The sequence below is a fragment of the Oncorhynchus kisutch genome, linkage group LG26 (assembly GCF_002021735.2).
Source record: "Oncorhynchus kisutch isolate 150728-3 linkage group LG26, Okis_V2, whole genome shotgun sequence".
NCBI lineage: Eukaryota > Metazoa > Chordata > Actinopteri > Salmoniformes > Salmonidae > Oncorhynchus > Oncorhynchus kisutch.
The window spans coordinates 24,088,257-24,107,316 of NC_034199.2; the positions used below are offsets into that span (position 1 = coordinate 24,088,257).

The window sequence follows — 19,060 nt, forward strand, 5'->3', positions numbered from 1 at the left end:
GAGAACCTCAGGCAGCCATAGACTATGCTAGACACCCCTACTCAGCCACAATCCCAATACCTACTAAAACCCCCAATACCACAACACAACACAAAATAACCCCATGTCACACCCTGGCCTGACCAAATAAATATATAAACACAAAATACTAAGACCAGGGCGTGACAAGGCCTACTGTAAACTAAAAGGGAAAAATCTTAATGAAACAAATAGGTTGCGCCCACCGATTAGGTTCTCTCCTCTGACATAATTGTTGCATCACAAATGGTGTCAAAGCCCAAGGGATTGTTCATTTGAAGACTGACTCTTGACTTCATCAATCCTTTTGAAAACCAACCAGAAAGAGAAAGGGGTGCTCCCCATGGTTCTGAAAGCATCAGACCTAGAACTCTCTCACCCACACAACTCTCTTTCTCTCACCCACACAACTCTCTCTCTCTCACCCACACAACTCTCTCTCCCCCACACACATCTCTCTCTCACCCACACAACTCTCTTTCTCACCCACACAACTCTCTCTCACCCACACAACTTTCTCTCTCTCACCGACACAACTCTCTCTCCCCCACACACCTCTCTCTCTCACCCACACAACTCTCTTTCTCACCCACACAACTCTCTCTCACCCACACAACTCTCTCTCTCTCACCCACACAACTCTCTCTCTCTCACCCACACAACTCTCTCTCCCCCACACACATCTCTCTCTCTCACCCACACAACTCTCTCTCTCACCCACACAACTCTCTCTCTCACCCACACACCTCTCTCTCTCTTTCCCCCCACACACACCTCTCTCTCTCCCTCACACTCCTCTCCCCCACACACCTCTCTCTCTCAATTAAATTCAATGCAATTCCATTTAAGGGCTTTATTGGCATGGGAAACATATGTTAACATTGCCAAAGCAAGTGAAGTAGATAATAAACAAAAGTGAAATAAACAATCAAAATGAACAGTAAACATTACACTTGCAGAAGTTACAAAATAATAAAGACATTTCAAATGTCATATTATGTCTAATCTACAGTGTTGTAACGATGTGCAAAGTTAAAACGTTTTTAAAAAGTAAAAAAGTAAAAATAAATCAATATAAATATGAGTTGTATTTACAGTGGTGTTTTTTATTCACTGGATGCCATTTTCTTGAGGCAACAGATCAAAAATCTTGCTTCTGTGACGGCACACTGTGGTGTTTCACCCAGTAGATATGAGAGTTTATCAAAAATTATTTGTGGATCTGTGTAATCTGAGGGAAATATGTGTCTCTAATATGGTCATACATTTGGCAGGAGGTTAGGAAGTGCAGCTTCTCTCTCTCTCTCTCTCTCCCTCTCCCTGTGCTGTTCTCAGCTGTGATGGCTTTATTGCAGACTCAGGGAGACATCATAACTGACTTCATGGAGGAGGGACACAGGACTGATGAGTCCTCCTTCAGGAGTCTTAACTCACAGCGACACACACACGAGATTGTCACTCTAGCCATGAGCAATAACACACACACACACACACACACACACACACACACACACACACACACACACACACACACACACACACACACACACACACACACACACACACACACACACACACACACACACACACACACACACACACACACACACACACACACACACCTCTACCAAAATACTTGATTTGCCACCAGCAGACTGTATTTAACTGCGTTGTCAGCGTTATAAATCAGGCATCATAATCAGCCAGACAGAGGCATAGCAACATTGTCTGGCCATAAACACACGTTATTTGACACATATCACACACGTGTCACTTCTGACATGTCACCCATAAAGTCTTACCTCAGACTGATCCAACTGAGCAGTCTAGCCTCTCGAAATGTGATGCTAATGCAAAACCATATTCTTCATATCCGCTGAGCAAGACAATAAAGATGAAGTCAACGGGAGAGGGAGTGTGAGAGTGAGTGAGTGACAGACAGGGAAGGTCAAAGACACCAAGAGGGACCGGCAGAGGTCAGGATGGAGATATAGGGAAGAGGGAGAAAGTAGGAGGGAGGTAGGGAGTAGGAGGGAGGGAGGGAGAGAGAGCAGGGAGAGAGATATACTGTAGTTGTCATGCTTGAGAAGCTCCTGCTTTCCCATCTCCTGGCTGTCAGATATTGATTTACAGAGGAATATCCCTCATAGGCTCTAGTTATTAACACTGACAGCACTGCACTGGGCTGTGAATTAGCCCGCAGCATCCACATAGACATACATGTACAGTATGTACTGTACACACACGTAAAATACCGTACATTTGTTTTACAGCACGCTATAATAACTTTTTGTAATTTGAACAGTAAAATACTGAAAAATGCACAGTAAAATACTTTGAATGTGTTTCACAGTATCAATAATGGTGCATTGTGGGAAACTCTTGTGGGCGAGGAAAGAGTTTCTGGCTCATTAACATATTTTATGGGTGCCATGCAAGAGGCTATTGTCACAACTTCCTCCGAAGTCGGTTCCTCTCCTTGTTCGGGCGGCGTGCGGCGGTCGACGCCGCCGGTCTTCTAGCCATCGCCGATCCACCTTTCATTTTCCATTTGTTTTGTCTTGTTTTCCCACACACCCAGTTTACATTCCCTCACTATTTGTCGTGTATTTAACCCTCTGTTCCCCCCCATGTCTGTGTGTGAAATTGTTTGTTGTAAAGTACGTGTGCACTCTGACTGGTTCGCGACGGGTTATTTTGTACCCATATTTTGTTGTCCGTTTTTTTTACCCAGTTCTGCTCTCCTGCGCCTGACTTCCCTGAAGCCTGTCACACAGCCTGTCACACACCCCTTAGAGCTATTTTGTTGCACCAGTGAGTGAGAATGGTGTACCCCACAGAATACCGTAATATACTATAATTTAGGAATTTTACAAACCTTGTCCTGAAACTCTGCAGTAACTTACTGGCCAATTGTTGTTAGTAATTTACAGTAATTCAAAATATGTGTACCATACTGGATTTTTGGAGCACCAAAAACCTTTTGAACACAAGTGGGTGTTTTTTCTCTTCTTAGAGGCTGTATTTATTGCACCCATTAGTGAGAGTGCTTTACCAATTTAAGTTATATGTGGTAGTAGTTCCTATTAATTGAATGCTTATAGGAAATAGATCAGACATTTTAATGGTTGAGTGTTCACCCATGTCCATTTGATCTGTTTTGCCCTGTAATCACAACCAGTTTGGAAGCCTTTGTTTAGGCCTCAAGAAGTGCAAGTGATTTAAAACACCTAGTATTCATTAATATGCTGTAATATGCAAATGACTTACAGTCAACCTGCTTGCTCTAATCCCTTGTAATTACAGTAAAATACTGTGGAAATCATTTTCTTAAAGTTGAATAGCGACGTTACGTTAGATAATGGTGCGCCAAGGCGTCGAAATCACTAAGCAGCTAAATTCGAAGTAGTGTACAGATGTGTGTATCACTTTATCAGAAGTACGTCATCAATGATGTCCAAAGATTTGTTTGATCACGTGCTTTTTCAAACCGTGTATTGCAAAATGCAAGATTTCGCCGTGGTTCCAATGCTTTCTTCCATTCCAAGCTGCTTTCAAAACACCAACCTCTGCTGGACACTGTACTTACAGATACCGTTAGGATTTTGTACATGTAGTTTTACCTGACCTGTAAGCTTAGCAGGTAGAGTAGGGAACTATGGAACATTCAAGGACTTGAGGTTAGAGGTCAAATCCTGTTGAAGGCACACATTTATTTTTTATTCATTCGAAACCACATTTTCTGTACTGCTGTTCAAAGCTTCTGTCTCAAGTCCCCTAAATAATGCTATAGATTCTTATATGAAGCTCCAAGTATGGAACCATTTTCCGTCTCAATTTGGTAAAAGCTCCAAAGCCTTCAGAAAGCCTGGGTTTCTTCCCTTCACCACAGTTTCACAGTTTAATAGTCACTGTGTTCCTGTGTTATACTGTGTTTCATTCTTCTGGCATCGAGTACCGTTAATAATATCTCAGTATTGTATTGGCACTAGCCAGAAATAGTCAGAGATATATCAGAAGATACAGTGCCTTCAGGAAGTATTCACAGTGCATTCAGGAAGTATTCACAGTGCCTTCAGGAAGTATTCACAGTGCCTTCAGGAAGTATTCACAGTGCCTTCAGGAAGTATTCACAGTGCCTTCAGGAAGTATTCACAGTGCCTTCAGGAAGTATTCACACCCTTGATTGTTTCCACATGTTGTTTTACAGTCTGAATTTCAAATGGATACAATTGGGATTTTGTGTCACTGGCCAACAAACAACACCCCCATAACGTGAAAGTGGAATTATGATTTTATACATTTTGACAAATTAATTGAAATGAAAAGCGTTAATGTCTCAAGTCAACAAGTATTCATTCAACCCCTTTATTATGGCAAGCCTAAAGAAGTTCAAGAGTAAAAATTTGCTGAGCAAGTCACATAATAAGCTGGACTTACTCTATGTGCAATATTAGTGTTTAATGACTACCTCATCTCTGTACCCCACATATAGAATCATCTGTAAGGTCCTTCTGTCAAGCAGTGCATTTCAAACACAGATTCAACCACAAAGACCAGGGAGGTTTTCAAAGTAAAAGTAAAATTGCTAAAAATGTGGCAAAGAAATTAACTTTATGTCCTGAATAGAAAGTGTTATCTTTGGGGCAAATCCAAGACACCACATCACTGAGTACCACTTTTCATATTTTCAAGCACGATGGTGGCTGCATCATGTTATGGGTATGCTTGTAATCAGCAAGGACTAGGGATTTTATTTAGGATAAAAATAAACAGAATAGAGCTAACTACAGGCAAACACCTAGAGGAAAACCTGGTTCAGTCTGCTTTCCAACAGACATTGGGAAACAAATTCACCTTTCAGCAAGACACAAAGCCAAATCTACACTGGAGTTGCTTTACCAAGATGACATTGAATGTTTCTGAGTGGCCTAGTTACGGTTTTGATTTAAATTGGCTTGAAAATGGCTGTCTAGCAATGATCAACAACCAACTTGACAGAGCTTGAATATTGTTTTTAAGAATAATGTGCAAATATTGTACAATCCAATTAGAGACTTACCCAAAAAGACTCACATCTGTAATCTCTGCCAAAGGTGATTCTAACATGTATTGACTCAAGGGTATGAATACATACATAAATGAGATATTTCTGTATTTAATTTTAAAAACATTTTCCAAAATGTCTAAAAACAAGTTATAATTTTGTCTGTTTGGGATTTTGAGTGTAGGTGGGTGAAAGAAAGAAAAATATTTAATACATTTTGAATTGTATTGTGGAATAAGTCAAAAAGGCTATGAATACTTTCTGAAGGCAATGTTTCTTGTAATTATAATCACTTTGAAGACCAATGCATTCTTAACCCCTAAAAGTGTAAGCCTTTGGGCCACGTCACTAAGCTGACATATGGAATTGTTTTAAGATGGTCATACCATGGCTCATTTAGCTATTTGATTTAGAATTTTATGACCCCTGAAGTTATCCCCCCAATATTTGAGAAAATATTGAATTTGTCCTATACTACTATAGCCTATAGAAACACATTGAATAGCACATTCATGAATGGCAAAACAGAGGCAAAGTGTCAGTCCTATTTCTAGAAGATATAAGAAAGTGTGTTGGCACAAAACTACTTCCATACTTCCATTCATTTTTTTAAATGGTACCGTGTCACCTTCAGACAAGTCCTGTGACATTTGTGGGGGTTGTAGAGCAAAGCAGCGAACACCATCATGTTTGTGAGAGTGTCATCTTTTTTAAATTAGTTCGTAGGCTAAACCGTTTTCGAACCCATGAAGAGTAGCTGTTGCCTTGGCAACAGCTAATGGGGATCCAGAGTAAAGAGAAATACATTCAGACGTTACAGACGTTTTTGTCAGAAGACTGATTTTCGGGATGTATCCTGGTCTGACAAACAGCGCCGTAGCGCTGCCACTTTCCACCACAGCTGTGGAAGTCCAACATGGACGGATGCAGTGCATTGAGATAGATATATCGACTTTAAAACAGACACATTTTGATGGGGATTTTTACTGTGTTAATGGCGATCGACTCGAAAGGACTAACTCCAACAAAATGGTCTGTTACGGTTTTCAGAAATGTTTTACTTGCCATAACTGTAATAGGCTATTTTTTTATCCACCTTGGTTGAACACACTGACTGTAAGTTGCTAAGGACTAGAGCAACCGCTAAATAACCAAAATGTCAATATAAATGTCAAAATGAAAACCTACAAAGAACAGTGGGTAATATGTTGCTGTAGCCAGTAATATACTGTAAATTATATTACAGTAAAAAATGTGGTACCGTAAAATGGACTACAGTAGCTGTACTGTAAAAATACATTACAGTAATTTCCTGGCCAATTGTTGCCAGTAAATTACTTACATGAAAGGTTTTACAGTGCCTATTCATGCATGACAGATCTGTAAGGATGGGTTGAGGCAGGGCTGTTCCACTGACCTATGAGCCCACTCATGTGTCTGCTTCAGCACACATCAAACGTGAGAACCCACACACCTGCCTCATTCATATCCCTCTCGCTCTCACGCTCACTCGCTCTCCTTTTTCTTCCATTCATTTCTCTATTTTATTTCTATCTGCCCTTTGAGTTCACCTTCAACCCTAATCTGGACTCTTTCTCTCTTACACACGCACACACACGCGCGTACACTCGCACGCACACACGCACACATACAAACAACCAACACATTTCAGCCTTTGAGAAAATGATAATTCAGAGAGGGAGGAAAGGAGAAAAAGCAGGGGAAAGAAACAACAAGGAAATAGAGGAGAGAGGTATAGATCGGGGAAATGATTAACCAATCCCCTTCCCTGGCAGCCTTTTTCCTCTACCGCTTTCCCAGATATATCTCCTTCTATCTCTCTCTACCTCCCCGGCTCCCTCTGTCTCCTAATCTCTTAGTCATGCACCATCATCCGTTCTCGCACTCTTTTTTATCTCCTTTATTCACCTCCTCCCTGACTCATAATCTGTCCCTCTTTCTCCTTTCCTCAACTGTCACTTATCGTCCTGTCCTTACATCCACGTCTCCCCTTCCTGTCCCCATCCTCACATTTCTCTCAGTATCGCCTCTCTCCCATCTCTCTCCCTCTTTCTCGTTTAGTCTTTCCATTCCTCTCTTTCACTCATCTCTCTCTGCATCCCTCTCTTTCACTCTTTCCCTCATCTCTCTCTGCATCCTTCTCTTTCGCTCTTCTCTCTCTCCAGCCATTCCTCTCTTTTCCCGATCTCTCTCCCTGCAGTTCTGCTCTACCTTTCTGTCTGTCACTCGAGCTGAATTACCCAGGAGCCTCCCGCTACCTGCCGCATTCACCGGTCAGCTTCACACAGCTACCGCACTCTGTCTGCAGCAAGCTCACACACCCACCCACAGTACACACGTAACACACATCCCGCACACACACAAACACGTTGCAGAGACACACACACAAAAACATCATTGCACACACCCACACAGGCAAAAACCACTCTCGCTCCCACACACAACTACACACACACAAATGGCACACGCTGGCTACATCAGAATGTAATATCAGAGGCACATTGGCTCACCATTACTATGCATGACACTATCATACCAAATGTTACACAGGTACATTACATTATAAACTGCCAGAGATAGTCACATCATGCTCTCATACACACAAGATAGGCATGAGCTAATACAGGCACACCTGTCACTTTCTCTCTCTCTCTCTCACACACACACACTTGCATCTGCTACCACACTGACATAAACAACAGTAGCAACTACTAGACAAATAGAGAGAGAAAAAGGTAGAGAGACAGAAAAGGGAGGACAGTTGTCCAGGGCTTACTTACAGCATTTGAGAAAATGGTAGTGGGACATGTTCTCCTTGTACCAGTCAGTCAGTCAGATAGTCAGAGAGTGAGACAGACAGAGGCAGCCACAGGTTCCTTCCTTCCAGCTCTGGTTAAGCTAACAGCAGTGCTAGTAAACTTGCACAATGCATTATTCATTCAGCTGCTCTGCTCTGCATTATTCACTATAGGACTCGGGTTGCAGCAGAGCAGACAGACACACTCAGCAGGCACACACAACATCGCAGGGCTGCAACGCTTGCAGCTCTTGCAGCTCTCCCAGCCATCGGTCAGATAACCACCACACAACCTCTCCCCAACCATGACCGGCGCACGTGCTCAGTGTGCGTCACTGACTGACAGCGTGGTAGACCCGCCCCCAGTGCAACACACCCCCCTGACGCAATGCTCCACACATTCAGAGAGATACACACCACAGACACAAATGCAATGTGCCTGACACACACCTCCTACTGCTTTTCTTGAGCTGAAAACAAAAGAGACGGAATGAATTGCTGTGCCTCTTCACGAGAGAGAGAGAGAGAGAGAGAGAGAGAGAGAGAGAGAGAGAGAGAGAGAGAGAGAGAGAGAGAGAGACAGAGATAGAGAGACAGAGATAGGGAGAGAGACAGGAACAGAGAGAGAGAGGGACAGAGAGAGAGAGACAGAGAGAGAGAGAGAGAGAGAGAGAGAGAGAGAGAGAGAGAGAGACAGAGAGAGAGAGACAGAGAGAGAGAGAGAGAGAGAGAGAGAGAGAAGAGAGAGAGGGACAGAGAGAGAGAGAGAGAGAGAGAGAGAGAGAGAGAGAGAGAGAGAGAGAGAGAGAGAGAGAGAGAGAGAGAGAGAGAGAGAGAGAGAGAGAGACAGAGAGACAGAGAGAGAGAGACAGAGACAGAGACAGGATGAGAGGAGAAAGAGGGAGAATGGAAAAGGAGGAAGCAAAGGGTAGAAAGCAATTGAGAGAGCTTTAGAAAATGAGGGATAGGCAGGTAGAGTGTGAAACAATAGGGAAAGGAGGGAAAATAGAGATAGATAGAAAGATGGCAAGAGAGAAGGAGGAAGCAAGCTAGAGAGGAAGAGGGAGATAGAGAGGAGAGAGGGGTGCTCAGCTGCAGCAGTGCGGCTCTGCTCTGTTCTTAGTGCTGTGACTGGCTAAGTGTTCACCAATGGTTCTTTAACTGGCCAATATATTTGGTCTAGATAAGCCTGGTTGCCATTTAACAACAGGTCACACCCTCCATCATACATCTGTCACACCTCTCTCTCATACAGCACAATCACAGCAGTGTGTTTGTGTGTATGTCTGTGTGAGTGTGTCTGTACGTTTACTGCAAAAATATATTTTAGCCGGTGAGGAGAGACTGATTTGCATGTATGAATATGTTCGCTGCAACATAGCAAAGAGGCTGTGTGTGTGTGTGTGTGTGTGTGTGTGCATACGTGCCAGTGTGGGTGTCTCTGTATGTGTGCAGCTTCAATTTATGGATTGTGTGACTAAATCTGGATTTTGACATACATTTTGAAGCTGTGCCACTGTGCTACAGGGTCTACTGGTGTATCTCTCTCTGTGTGTGTGTGTGTGTGTGTGTGTGTGTGTGTGTGTGTGTGTGTGTGTGTGTGTGTGTGTGTGTGTGTGTGTGTGTGTGTGTGTGTGTGTGTGTGTGTGTGTGTGTGTGTGTGTGTGTGTGTGTGTGTGTGTGTGTGTATGCGTGCGTGCACGGGCTGGTATATCGTGAGAGTGATTGTTTTTCTTCTACCATCCTGTCAACTTCTGCTACTCCAACCTACATGTAACACACCTGGCAGATGGAGAGATAGAGAGGGACAGCGGAGGGGGATTACGAATGACAGTGTAGTGACAGTAAGAACAATGGAGATGGGGAGAAAGACAGCAAAACAAAGAGAGAGACAGAGAGGGAAAGAGAGAGCGACAGAGAGAGAGGGAAAGAGAGAGAGAGAAAGAGAGAGAGAGAAAGAAAGAAAGTAAGAGATTGAGTGAGAGTGAGAGAGAGGAAGCATCTGAGACATGCTAGAGTAAATCCTGTCATATGAAATCAGGTCACAAATCTTTGCTTCTCCTCCAACACAGGAGCCAAAAACAGCAGCCACAACATGCCTTCAACATCCAGCACATCACCCTTAGAGAGTAGCATGTGTTTATGTGTTTGTGTGCATTGTGCTTGTAGTAAATTAATGATGAATATCAACAACCCAGTTAGAGAGAGAGAGAGAGAGAGAGAGAGAGAGAGAGAGAGAGAGAGAGATAGTAGGAGAGAGAGAGAGAGAGAGAGAGAGAGAGAGAGAGTAGGAGAGAAAGGAATCGGGAGTGATGGATAAGAAGGTGTAGAGATGAAAGGAAGAATATAAGAGAGACGGAGACCCTGTTTGTCTGGTCTACTCTGTCTGTTGAGAAGGTCAGCCCACAGAGAGGGACAGCGGGGATCACCTGATTCTCTGGAGGGTAACAACATGCCCCCCCCCCCAAGAAACCCCTGTCTAAGTATGTTTACATGCTCACTAGTCATTCAATATTAAACTGATTATGGCAGTAGGCCGAGTATGAAAATAGTAATGTAAACACCTTACTCTACTGATCTTAATTGGCATATGGTCAAAATCGAAGTAAGCATATTGGTTTTCTGAGCAACCTTTCTAATTATTAGGACATGTAAACAGCATAAATCGGCGTTCCAGCTGTGTAATAATAGCTAGATGTAATGAAAGTTTAAGTTCGTTTTACATGATCTAATTTTGTGCCTGCCATAGGCTTCTCCGCAAGCAGTTTGCTATCTAGCTGGCTAAAAAAGCAAGCTAGCCTTTTAGTTTCCCACATCTCCCCCATAATCAGATTTAGAAATAAAATGCCCTGGTATGCATTTGTATACTTGCAGGTGTAACCTACAACATTATCCAAGTTTGATATGCTGCTTGAATGTATTCGCTGTAGGGGGGTGAATCTTTGAATGACATTTGGATCCTTAACATTTAGGCAAAATCCCAAACCCAAATGTTGTTTTTTTAATCACAGTTCAGTTATCAAAACTAACACTAACAGGTCATGATCATCGTCACTAAGGGAAGTAAGTACAAAGTGCTGTCAAACACCATACGTGGCATTAACAACAGATTGTTGGACGTCTATGAACGTGCTGTCATACATCACTTTAACTATCCATCACATTAATGAGAAGTCCCATGTGCTGACAACTGATAACATGGGGGAGAGGGGCACTGCAGAGAACCTAAAATGATATTAACTACCATTGTTGGTGAGTGGGTGGGGGACAGCAGGAAGGTAAGCAGCGTCTGGTAAGTTGCCAGGACTGTGGTAGATTGAACTGCACTGCCCCCTAGCGGTCATACGCAGGATCATATCTGAATTGTGAATTCTTGTCATTTTCTGAGTTTTTCTTGCGGTTTAAAATATAAAAAAATTGCGCCTTTAACATTAACATTGTACATTTGTCACATCACTAATTTGCTCTCTTATCAGATAAAACTAGAACGTCATCATCTTTTCTCATGGCTACAGCTGTTTTTACCATTTCAAAATAGCAGTGAATCACCTAGTAATAACTTTTAAACAAAATACAATTTTGGGGGATTCTAATAAGGCTATGATGTTGTATGGTTTATTGTCCCTGGGATTACATTTGGTTATCAATTCAAAACAGACTGTTCATTTGATGCACAGACTGCTCTGTCTCTGTGTTGTCTGTCTGTGTGTCCGTCTGTCAGTCTCTAAACTGACATTGACTCCTGACCGTCATTGATCGGTGGTCCTGTAGAGTACAGATGTGTAGACGGCTGTCAGGGGAAGGCTCTGTACCTGTCACTAAACACTCAGACATGAGGCCAGTGTCCCTGTTAAACCCCAGAGGAGGAAGTACACTACTACACCCTGACACAAAGCACCATGGAAGATGTTTACTTAGAAGCATCCAAACAAGACACTTCTATCTCATATACAGGAGTAGATATTACGTATAACCACAAAGCATCTTTACACACAATCATCCAAACATGACATCATGTATGTCATATAACTTGGAGTAAGAAGTCATATTTATTAATGATTACCATTGTATGGAATAGCACCTTCCACCTATTCTCTGATTTATACAGCAGCATATGACAGCTGAGAGCTCAGTGTTTATGGTATCAACAATGTCTAGACTTTCCCTCTGGGATTCACTCTACCATCATCTCTCTGCCAGAACCAGAGAGGTCATTCAGTGTGTGTGTGTGTGTGTGGTTGTGTGTGTGTGTGTGTGTGTGTGTAAAGGTCACACTGTGATTGATATTGGCTAAGGCACATTGCTTCACACCAGGCGCAGCTCTCTTGTGAATGTCTCAACTTGTTACCACGGTGACACGGTTTATTCCTACAAGCTCTAAAAGTCTCATGTCAGAATTAGACGTTCATCCGTTTCACAAATGTCAAATTTCATATTTGTTTCAAACTTAAAATGTCAAAGTGCTTAAGGTTACGTTTAGGAATTAACTACACATTTTTATGGTTAGGCATTAACTCCAAATGGTTAAATAAGTGTTGCATCCTAAAATGACGAGTTCCTTTACTGAAGACTCCGAAGCGTGATTATAATAAATAGAACAGATTTATTTCATGTTCTCCTTAACACATCCCAGTTGACTACTCTCTACAGTGTCTTCAGCCCAACTCCCCAATACTTAATTGAACTTCAACCACCCTTTAATCTCGTAATCCAATCACTTCAATGTAAGAACGGAAACCCCATTGTCATTTGTTTATTCAAATAACTCAACCCCTGCAAAAAAATCCCATTTGCTATTTGCAACCATTTAAAATCTAAACTCATGAACACATAACACATTTCTCAATACACCACAGTAAGGTTGAAGGTTTGGGCTTGAAAAAAAATATCAAGAACAACTTTCTATCGCTGGATTTGTAGATACAACCTTTGGATTCAGATGCTTATAACCTTTCGCCATCCCTGTCAACAACACTCACTGTTGCCGCTAGTGGCGGGTTTCCTTGACAACTCCCGAAGTCCTCAGACATGGATCGACGTCGAACACTGACTTGTATCATGGTGAGCTGACACTCTTTATACCTCCTCCACTCTTAACACACACCCAACACACATACACCCACCCAACACACATACAACACACATACACCCACCCAACACACATACACCCACCCAACACACATACAACACACATACACCCACCCAACACACATACACCCACCCAACACACATACACCCACCCAACACACACCCACAAAAGACACACCCAACACACATACACCCACCCACCCAACACCCACCCAACACACATACAACACACATACACCCACCCAACACACATACACCCACCCAACACACACCTAACACACACACACCCACCTAACACACATACACCCACCCAACACACATACACCCACCCAACACACATGCACCCACCCACCCAACACACATACACCCACCCACCCAACACACACCAAACACACATACACCCACCCACCCAACACACATACACCCACCCACCCAACACACACCAAACACACATACACCCACCCATCACACACACACATATACACACACCCAATACACACCCACCCAACACACACCCAACACACCCACATACACCCACCCAACACACATACACCCACCCACCACACATGCACACACCCAATACACACCCAACATACATACACCCACCCAAACATGTACAAGATATACAGTATAATTATCTTCTTAATGTGTCTTTGTGACCGTAACACTAGCAATGCACCATGTCACAGTAGAGATAGTAACACAACGACAGTGAGAATAATTGTAACAGTGTGACAAATTGTGAAATTTGGTCCCAATTTAAAGAACTTACTTGTAGACTCATCTATAAATCTGTGTTGCTATGCAGGCACATCCTAATGTTGAGTCTCTCTCCATGACTGTAATCAGGTCAAGTACTGACAGAGAGATCTACTGTGTTCTATTAACCAGCTAGAATCACGTGTGTGTGTGTGTGTGTGTGTGTGTGTGTGTGTGTGTGTGTGTGTGTGTGTGTGTGTGTGTGTGTGTGTGTGTGTGTGTGTGTGTGTGTGTGTGTGTGTGTGTGTGTGTGTGAGTGAGTGAGTGAGTGAGTGAGTGAGTGAGAGAGTGTGTGAATTGTGGTTGAGAATGCATGCTTTCTAAGAGGAGTGAGGTTTAGTGTCAGTCGGCTGTCAACTGATGCTCCTGTTGACACACATCAATATCACCATAGTATCAACACCTTCCTTCTGATGGGAATCAATACTGAGACAACCTTATCCTGACAACAACCGATAGGGCTCCACCTGTGCAGAGTACATGCCCTCTTGCCTTTCCTGTCTCCAAAGTACCCTCTTCGGTGGTGGTAAAATTCCCCTCATCTATGCTTCAGAAACAGAAATTTGCGCGTCTTGATAGTTGACCAGTAGCCAGTCATCAGCATTGGCGTGCAAAAACAGGTGCGCATATCCAGATTTGTGACCAGAATAACTAGTTTCATTTCCTCCAGTTTTGCCAGGCAAGTTTATCATTCATATGAGATACAGTTTAGCAATCTACTGACTCATCTTTGCCAGAACAATATGCTACCTGGCAATTTGATTGATAATTTTCATATTTCAGATCAGACTAGTTTGGGTGGCTACTGGCTATATGCCTAAAGATATGCAGCTGTAACATCGTACCTCCTTCAATATATTGGGAGGAAAACGGAACGTATCCTGGCAAATGTATTCAGATATTTGTGAGGAAGAACAGGGCTACCCGGCTGGCAATGAGCACTCTGCAGGCCGGCTGCCCCCCAAAGGGATGGCGCTGTACAGACAGAACATGCTTTCCATCTTGTCCTGATACAAGGAGGATGTATGAATCTGCTTGCTCTGAACTCTAAGGAAGTGACAAGATATATCCCTAATTGAAATTGGCTACTAACATGAATGACTTTCAGCTCAAAATGCAGGTGTAAAACGTCGTTTATTTTTGTAAGCTATGTTGCGTTTTGAAAATGCATCACCGTTTATGGCTGGAATGACAGGCTACATTGAGATTGTGTGTGTATGTTCACGTGTGCATGTGTGTGCGCGGGGGGGCTTGCAAGTTTTGCACCAGTACTTTTTGGGGATTGCAGGTGAAAAAGTTTGAAACCCACTGGGATACATGATAGTGGAAACAAATGGAGTTAGGTTGGCTATAGTCAATGGTAGGCTATAGTATTTCTGACAATTTTCTATTTTGACTGAAGGTGTTTATGAGTGCAGCATTTATTCCAGTTCAAAATAGTTTAGCAAAATACTTTCCTCATCAGATTGTGCTGCTTTTCCTCCTTCTTGTAATAATTGCTCAACAAGTATGTGGCCACGTTTGCTGAAGAAAAACAAAAGGGTTTGAGCACATGCCCACCAAGGGTCTGTGCACGGCCCTGTGTGTATGTGTCATTTTAAAAAGTTAGATGAGCTCTAATACAGATTAATGTTGCCAAGTAATAAATTGTGTTCTTGCCCTGAACCAACGCTCGCTATTAACACTTTCTTCCCGTGGCTCTGGGAATGTTGGGCTACATTAATGAATTAACCATGAGGTGGGACCCCCTTAAATCAATTATTCATTTGGTGTGATATATTTACACAAATAAATATTTATTTATTTTACAACCCAAATTTCTCATATTTTAGGGTTTGGCTGTTTGAACTGCAGATAGGCAAACAAACCAATTGGCTAAATCTCCATTTATATAAAATTAAATGCATACAGGGGTGTGTCCTCAAAACTAATTCAGGGAGAATAAGACACACTTTCTCGTTAATACTGTATTCACACAAACTCTCTCTGGTGTCCATCTGGACTGGTCTGATTAGAGCCTCTCGCTGTTAATGAGAAATTTCACATACACATACATACGCATGCACACACACACACACACCCCCCCCACACACACACATCCCCCCCCCACACACCCCTCTAATCCAATGCTCTATTATTAACTGGATTAGGTATTATCTTCCCTCCTCTCTTTCCCAGTCACTGACTTTCCATCACTCTCTGTTTCCCTCCTCTCTTCCTCACTCTCTATCATCCCCCTCGCTCTCTCTGTTTCCCTCCTCTCTTCCTCACTCTCTATCATCCCCCTCTCTCTCTCTGTTTCCCTCCTCTCTTCCTCACTCTCTATCATCCCCCTCGCTCTCTCTGTTTCCCCCCACTTTTCCTCACTCGCTATCATCCCCACTTTTCCTCATCATCCCCACCTCTCTCTCTCTGTTTCCCTCCTCTCTTCCTCACTCTCTATCATCCCCACTTTTCCTCATCATCCCCACCTCTCTGCCTCTGTTTCCCTCCTCTCTTCCTCACTCTCTATCATCCCCCTCTCTCTCTCTGTTTCCCTCCTCTCTTCCTCACTCTCTATCATCCCCCTCGCTCTCTCTGTTTCCCCCCACTTTTCCTCACTCGCTATCATCCCCACTTTTCCTCATCATCCCCACCTCTCTCTCTCTGTTTCCCTCCTCTCTTCCTCACTCTCTATCATCCCCACTTTTCCTCATCATCCCCACCTCTCTGCCTCTGTTTCCCTCCTCTCTTCCTCACTCTCTATCATCCCCACTTTTCCTCATCATCCCCACCTCTCTCCCTCTGTTTCCCTCCTCTCTTCCTCACTCTCTATCATCCCCACTTTTCCTCATCATCCCCACCTCTCTCCCTCTGTTTCCCTCCTCTCTTCCTCACTCTCTATCATCCCCACTTTTCCTCATCATCCCCACCTCTCTCCCTCTGTTTCCCTCCTCTCTTCCTCACTCTCTATCATCCCCACTTTTCCTCATCATCCCCACCTCTCTCCCTCTGTTTCCCTCCTCTCTTCCTCACTCTCTATCATCCCCCTCTCTCTCTCTGTTTCCCTCCTCTCTTCCTCACTCTCTATCATCCCCCTCGCTCTCTCTGTTTCCCCCCACTTTTCCACACTCTCTATCATCCCCCTCTCTCTCTCTGTTTCCCTCCTCTCTTCCTCACTCTCTATCATCCCCCTCGCTCTCTCTGTTTCCCCCCACTTTTCCTCACTCGCTATCATCCCCACTTTTCCTCATCATCCCCACCTCTCTCTCTCTGTTTCCCTCCTCTCTTCCTCACTCTCTATCATCCCCACTTTTCCTCATCATCCCCACCTCTCTCCCTCTGTTTCCCTCCTCTCTTCCTCACTCTCTATCATCCCCACTTTTCCTCATCATCCCCACCTCTCTCCCTCTGTTTCCCTCCTCTCTTCCTCACTCTCTATCATCCCCACTTTTCCTCATCATCCCCACCTCTCTCCCTCTGTTTCCCTCCTCTCTTCCTCACTCTCTATCATCCCCACTTTTCCTCATCATCCCCACCTCTCCCCCTCTGTTTCCCTCCTCTCTTCCCCACTTTTCCTCATCATCCCCACCTCTCTCCCTCTGTTTCCCTCCTCTCTTCCTCACTCTCTATCATCCCCACTTTTCCTCATCATCCCCACCTCTCTCCCTCTGTTTCCCTCCTCTCTTCCTCACTCTCTATCATCCCCACTTTTCCTCATCATCCCCACCTCTCCCCCTCTGTTTCCCTCCTCTCTTCCCCACTTTTCCTCATCATCCCCACCTCTCTCCCTCTGTTTCCCTCCTCTCTTCCTCACTCTCTATCATCCCCACTTTTCCTCATCATCCCCACCTCTCTCCCTCTGTTTCCCTCCTCTCTTCCTCACTCTCTATCATCCCCACTTTTCCTCATCATCCCCACCTCTCTCCCTCTGTTTCCCTCCTCTCTTCCTCACTCTCTATCATCCCCACTTTTCCTCATCATCCCCACCTCTCTCCCTCTGTTTCCCTCCTCTCTTCCTCACTCTCTATCATCCCCACTTTTCCTCATCATCCCCACCTCTCTCCCTCTGTTTCCCTCCTCTCTTCCTCACTCTCTATCATCCCCACTTTTCCTCATCATCCCCACCTCTCTCCCTCTGTTTCCCTCCTCTCTTCCTCACTCTCTATCATCCCCACTTTTCCTCATCATCCCCACCTCTCCCCCTCTGTTTCCCTCCTCTCTTCCTCACTCTCTATCATCCCCACTTTTCCTCATCATCCCCACCTCTCTCCCTCTGTTTCCCTCCTCTCTTCCTCACTCTCTATCATCCCCCTCTCTCCCTCTGTTTCCCTCCTCTCTTCCTCACTCTCTATCATCCCCCTCGCTCTCTCTGTTTCCCCCCACTTTTCCACACTCTCTATCATCCCCCTCTCTCTCTCTGTTTCCCTCCTCTCTTCCTCACTCTCTATCATCCCCTCGCTCTCTCTGTTTCCCCCCACTTTTCCTCACTCGCTATCATCCCCACTTTTCCTCATCATCCCCACCTCTCTCTCTCTGTTTCCCTCCTCTCTTCCTCACTCTCTATCATCCCCACTTTTCCTCATCATCCCCACCTCTCTCCCTCTGTTTCCCTCCTCTCTTCCTCACTCTCTATCATCCCCACTTTTCCTCATCATCCCCACCTCTCTCCCTCTGTTTCCCTCCTCTCTTCCTCACTCTCTATCATCCCCACTTTTCCTCATCATCCCCACCTCTCTCCCTCTGTTTCCCTCCTCTCTTCCTCACTCTCTATCATCCCCCTCGCTCTCTCTGTTTCCCCCCACTTTTCCTCATCATCCCCACCTCTCTCCCTCTGTTTCCCCCTTCTCTTCCTCACTGTCACTGACTCTCTTGCACCCTCACCTACATATTGAAGGTCATATTAAAGGGGTACTTTGGGATTTTAGCAATCAGGCCCCTTATCTACTTCCCCAGAGTCAGAAGAACGTGTGGATTCCATGTTTATGTCTCTGCGTACAGTTTGAAGGAAGTTGCTAACTAGTGCTAGCACAACTGCTAACAGTGGCTCGCGAAACTACCTCTATCTTCCTTCATACTGGATACAGAGACATGACAATTGTATCTACGAGTTCATCTGACTCTGGAGGAAGTAGATAAAGGGCCTGATTGCCAAAAATCCTGATGTATCCCTTTGGCCATTTCAAAGCTCTCATAAGTCTCACTGCAATGCATTCATAGAACATGGTAGAGCAAGATGGCCTCGGACATCATCAGGCCTGCATGGCAATGGTGATGATGTAACGGGCGATAACCGATGATGTAATAATAAGAAGCTGGGCCCAGATTCACAAAACCTTCTTAAGAAGAAA

The 19,060-nt window shown here is 44.1% G+C and overlaps 1 protein-coding gene across 2 annotated transcripts in view; it reads right to left on the minus strand.

Annotated features, from left to right (window-relative positions):
* myo16 (myosin XVI) overlaps positions 1-8,276 on the minus strand; it is a 180,704-nt gene extending 172,428 nt beyond the window's left edge. For both annotated transcript variants that reach the window (XM_031805846.1, XM_031805847.1), the window contains exon 1: positions 7,867-8,276. In XM_031805846.1, coding sequence (XP_031661706.1) covers positions 7,867-7,894 — 28 coding nt within the window. In that variant the 5' untranslated portion in view covers positions 7,895-8,276. The remainder of the gene's footprint in view (positions 1-7,866) is intronic.
* Positions 8,277-19,060: the final 10,784 nt, after the last annotated feature.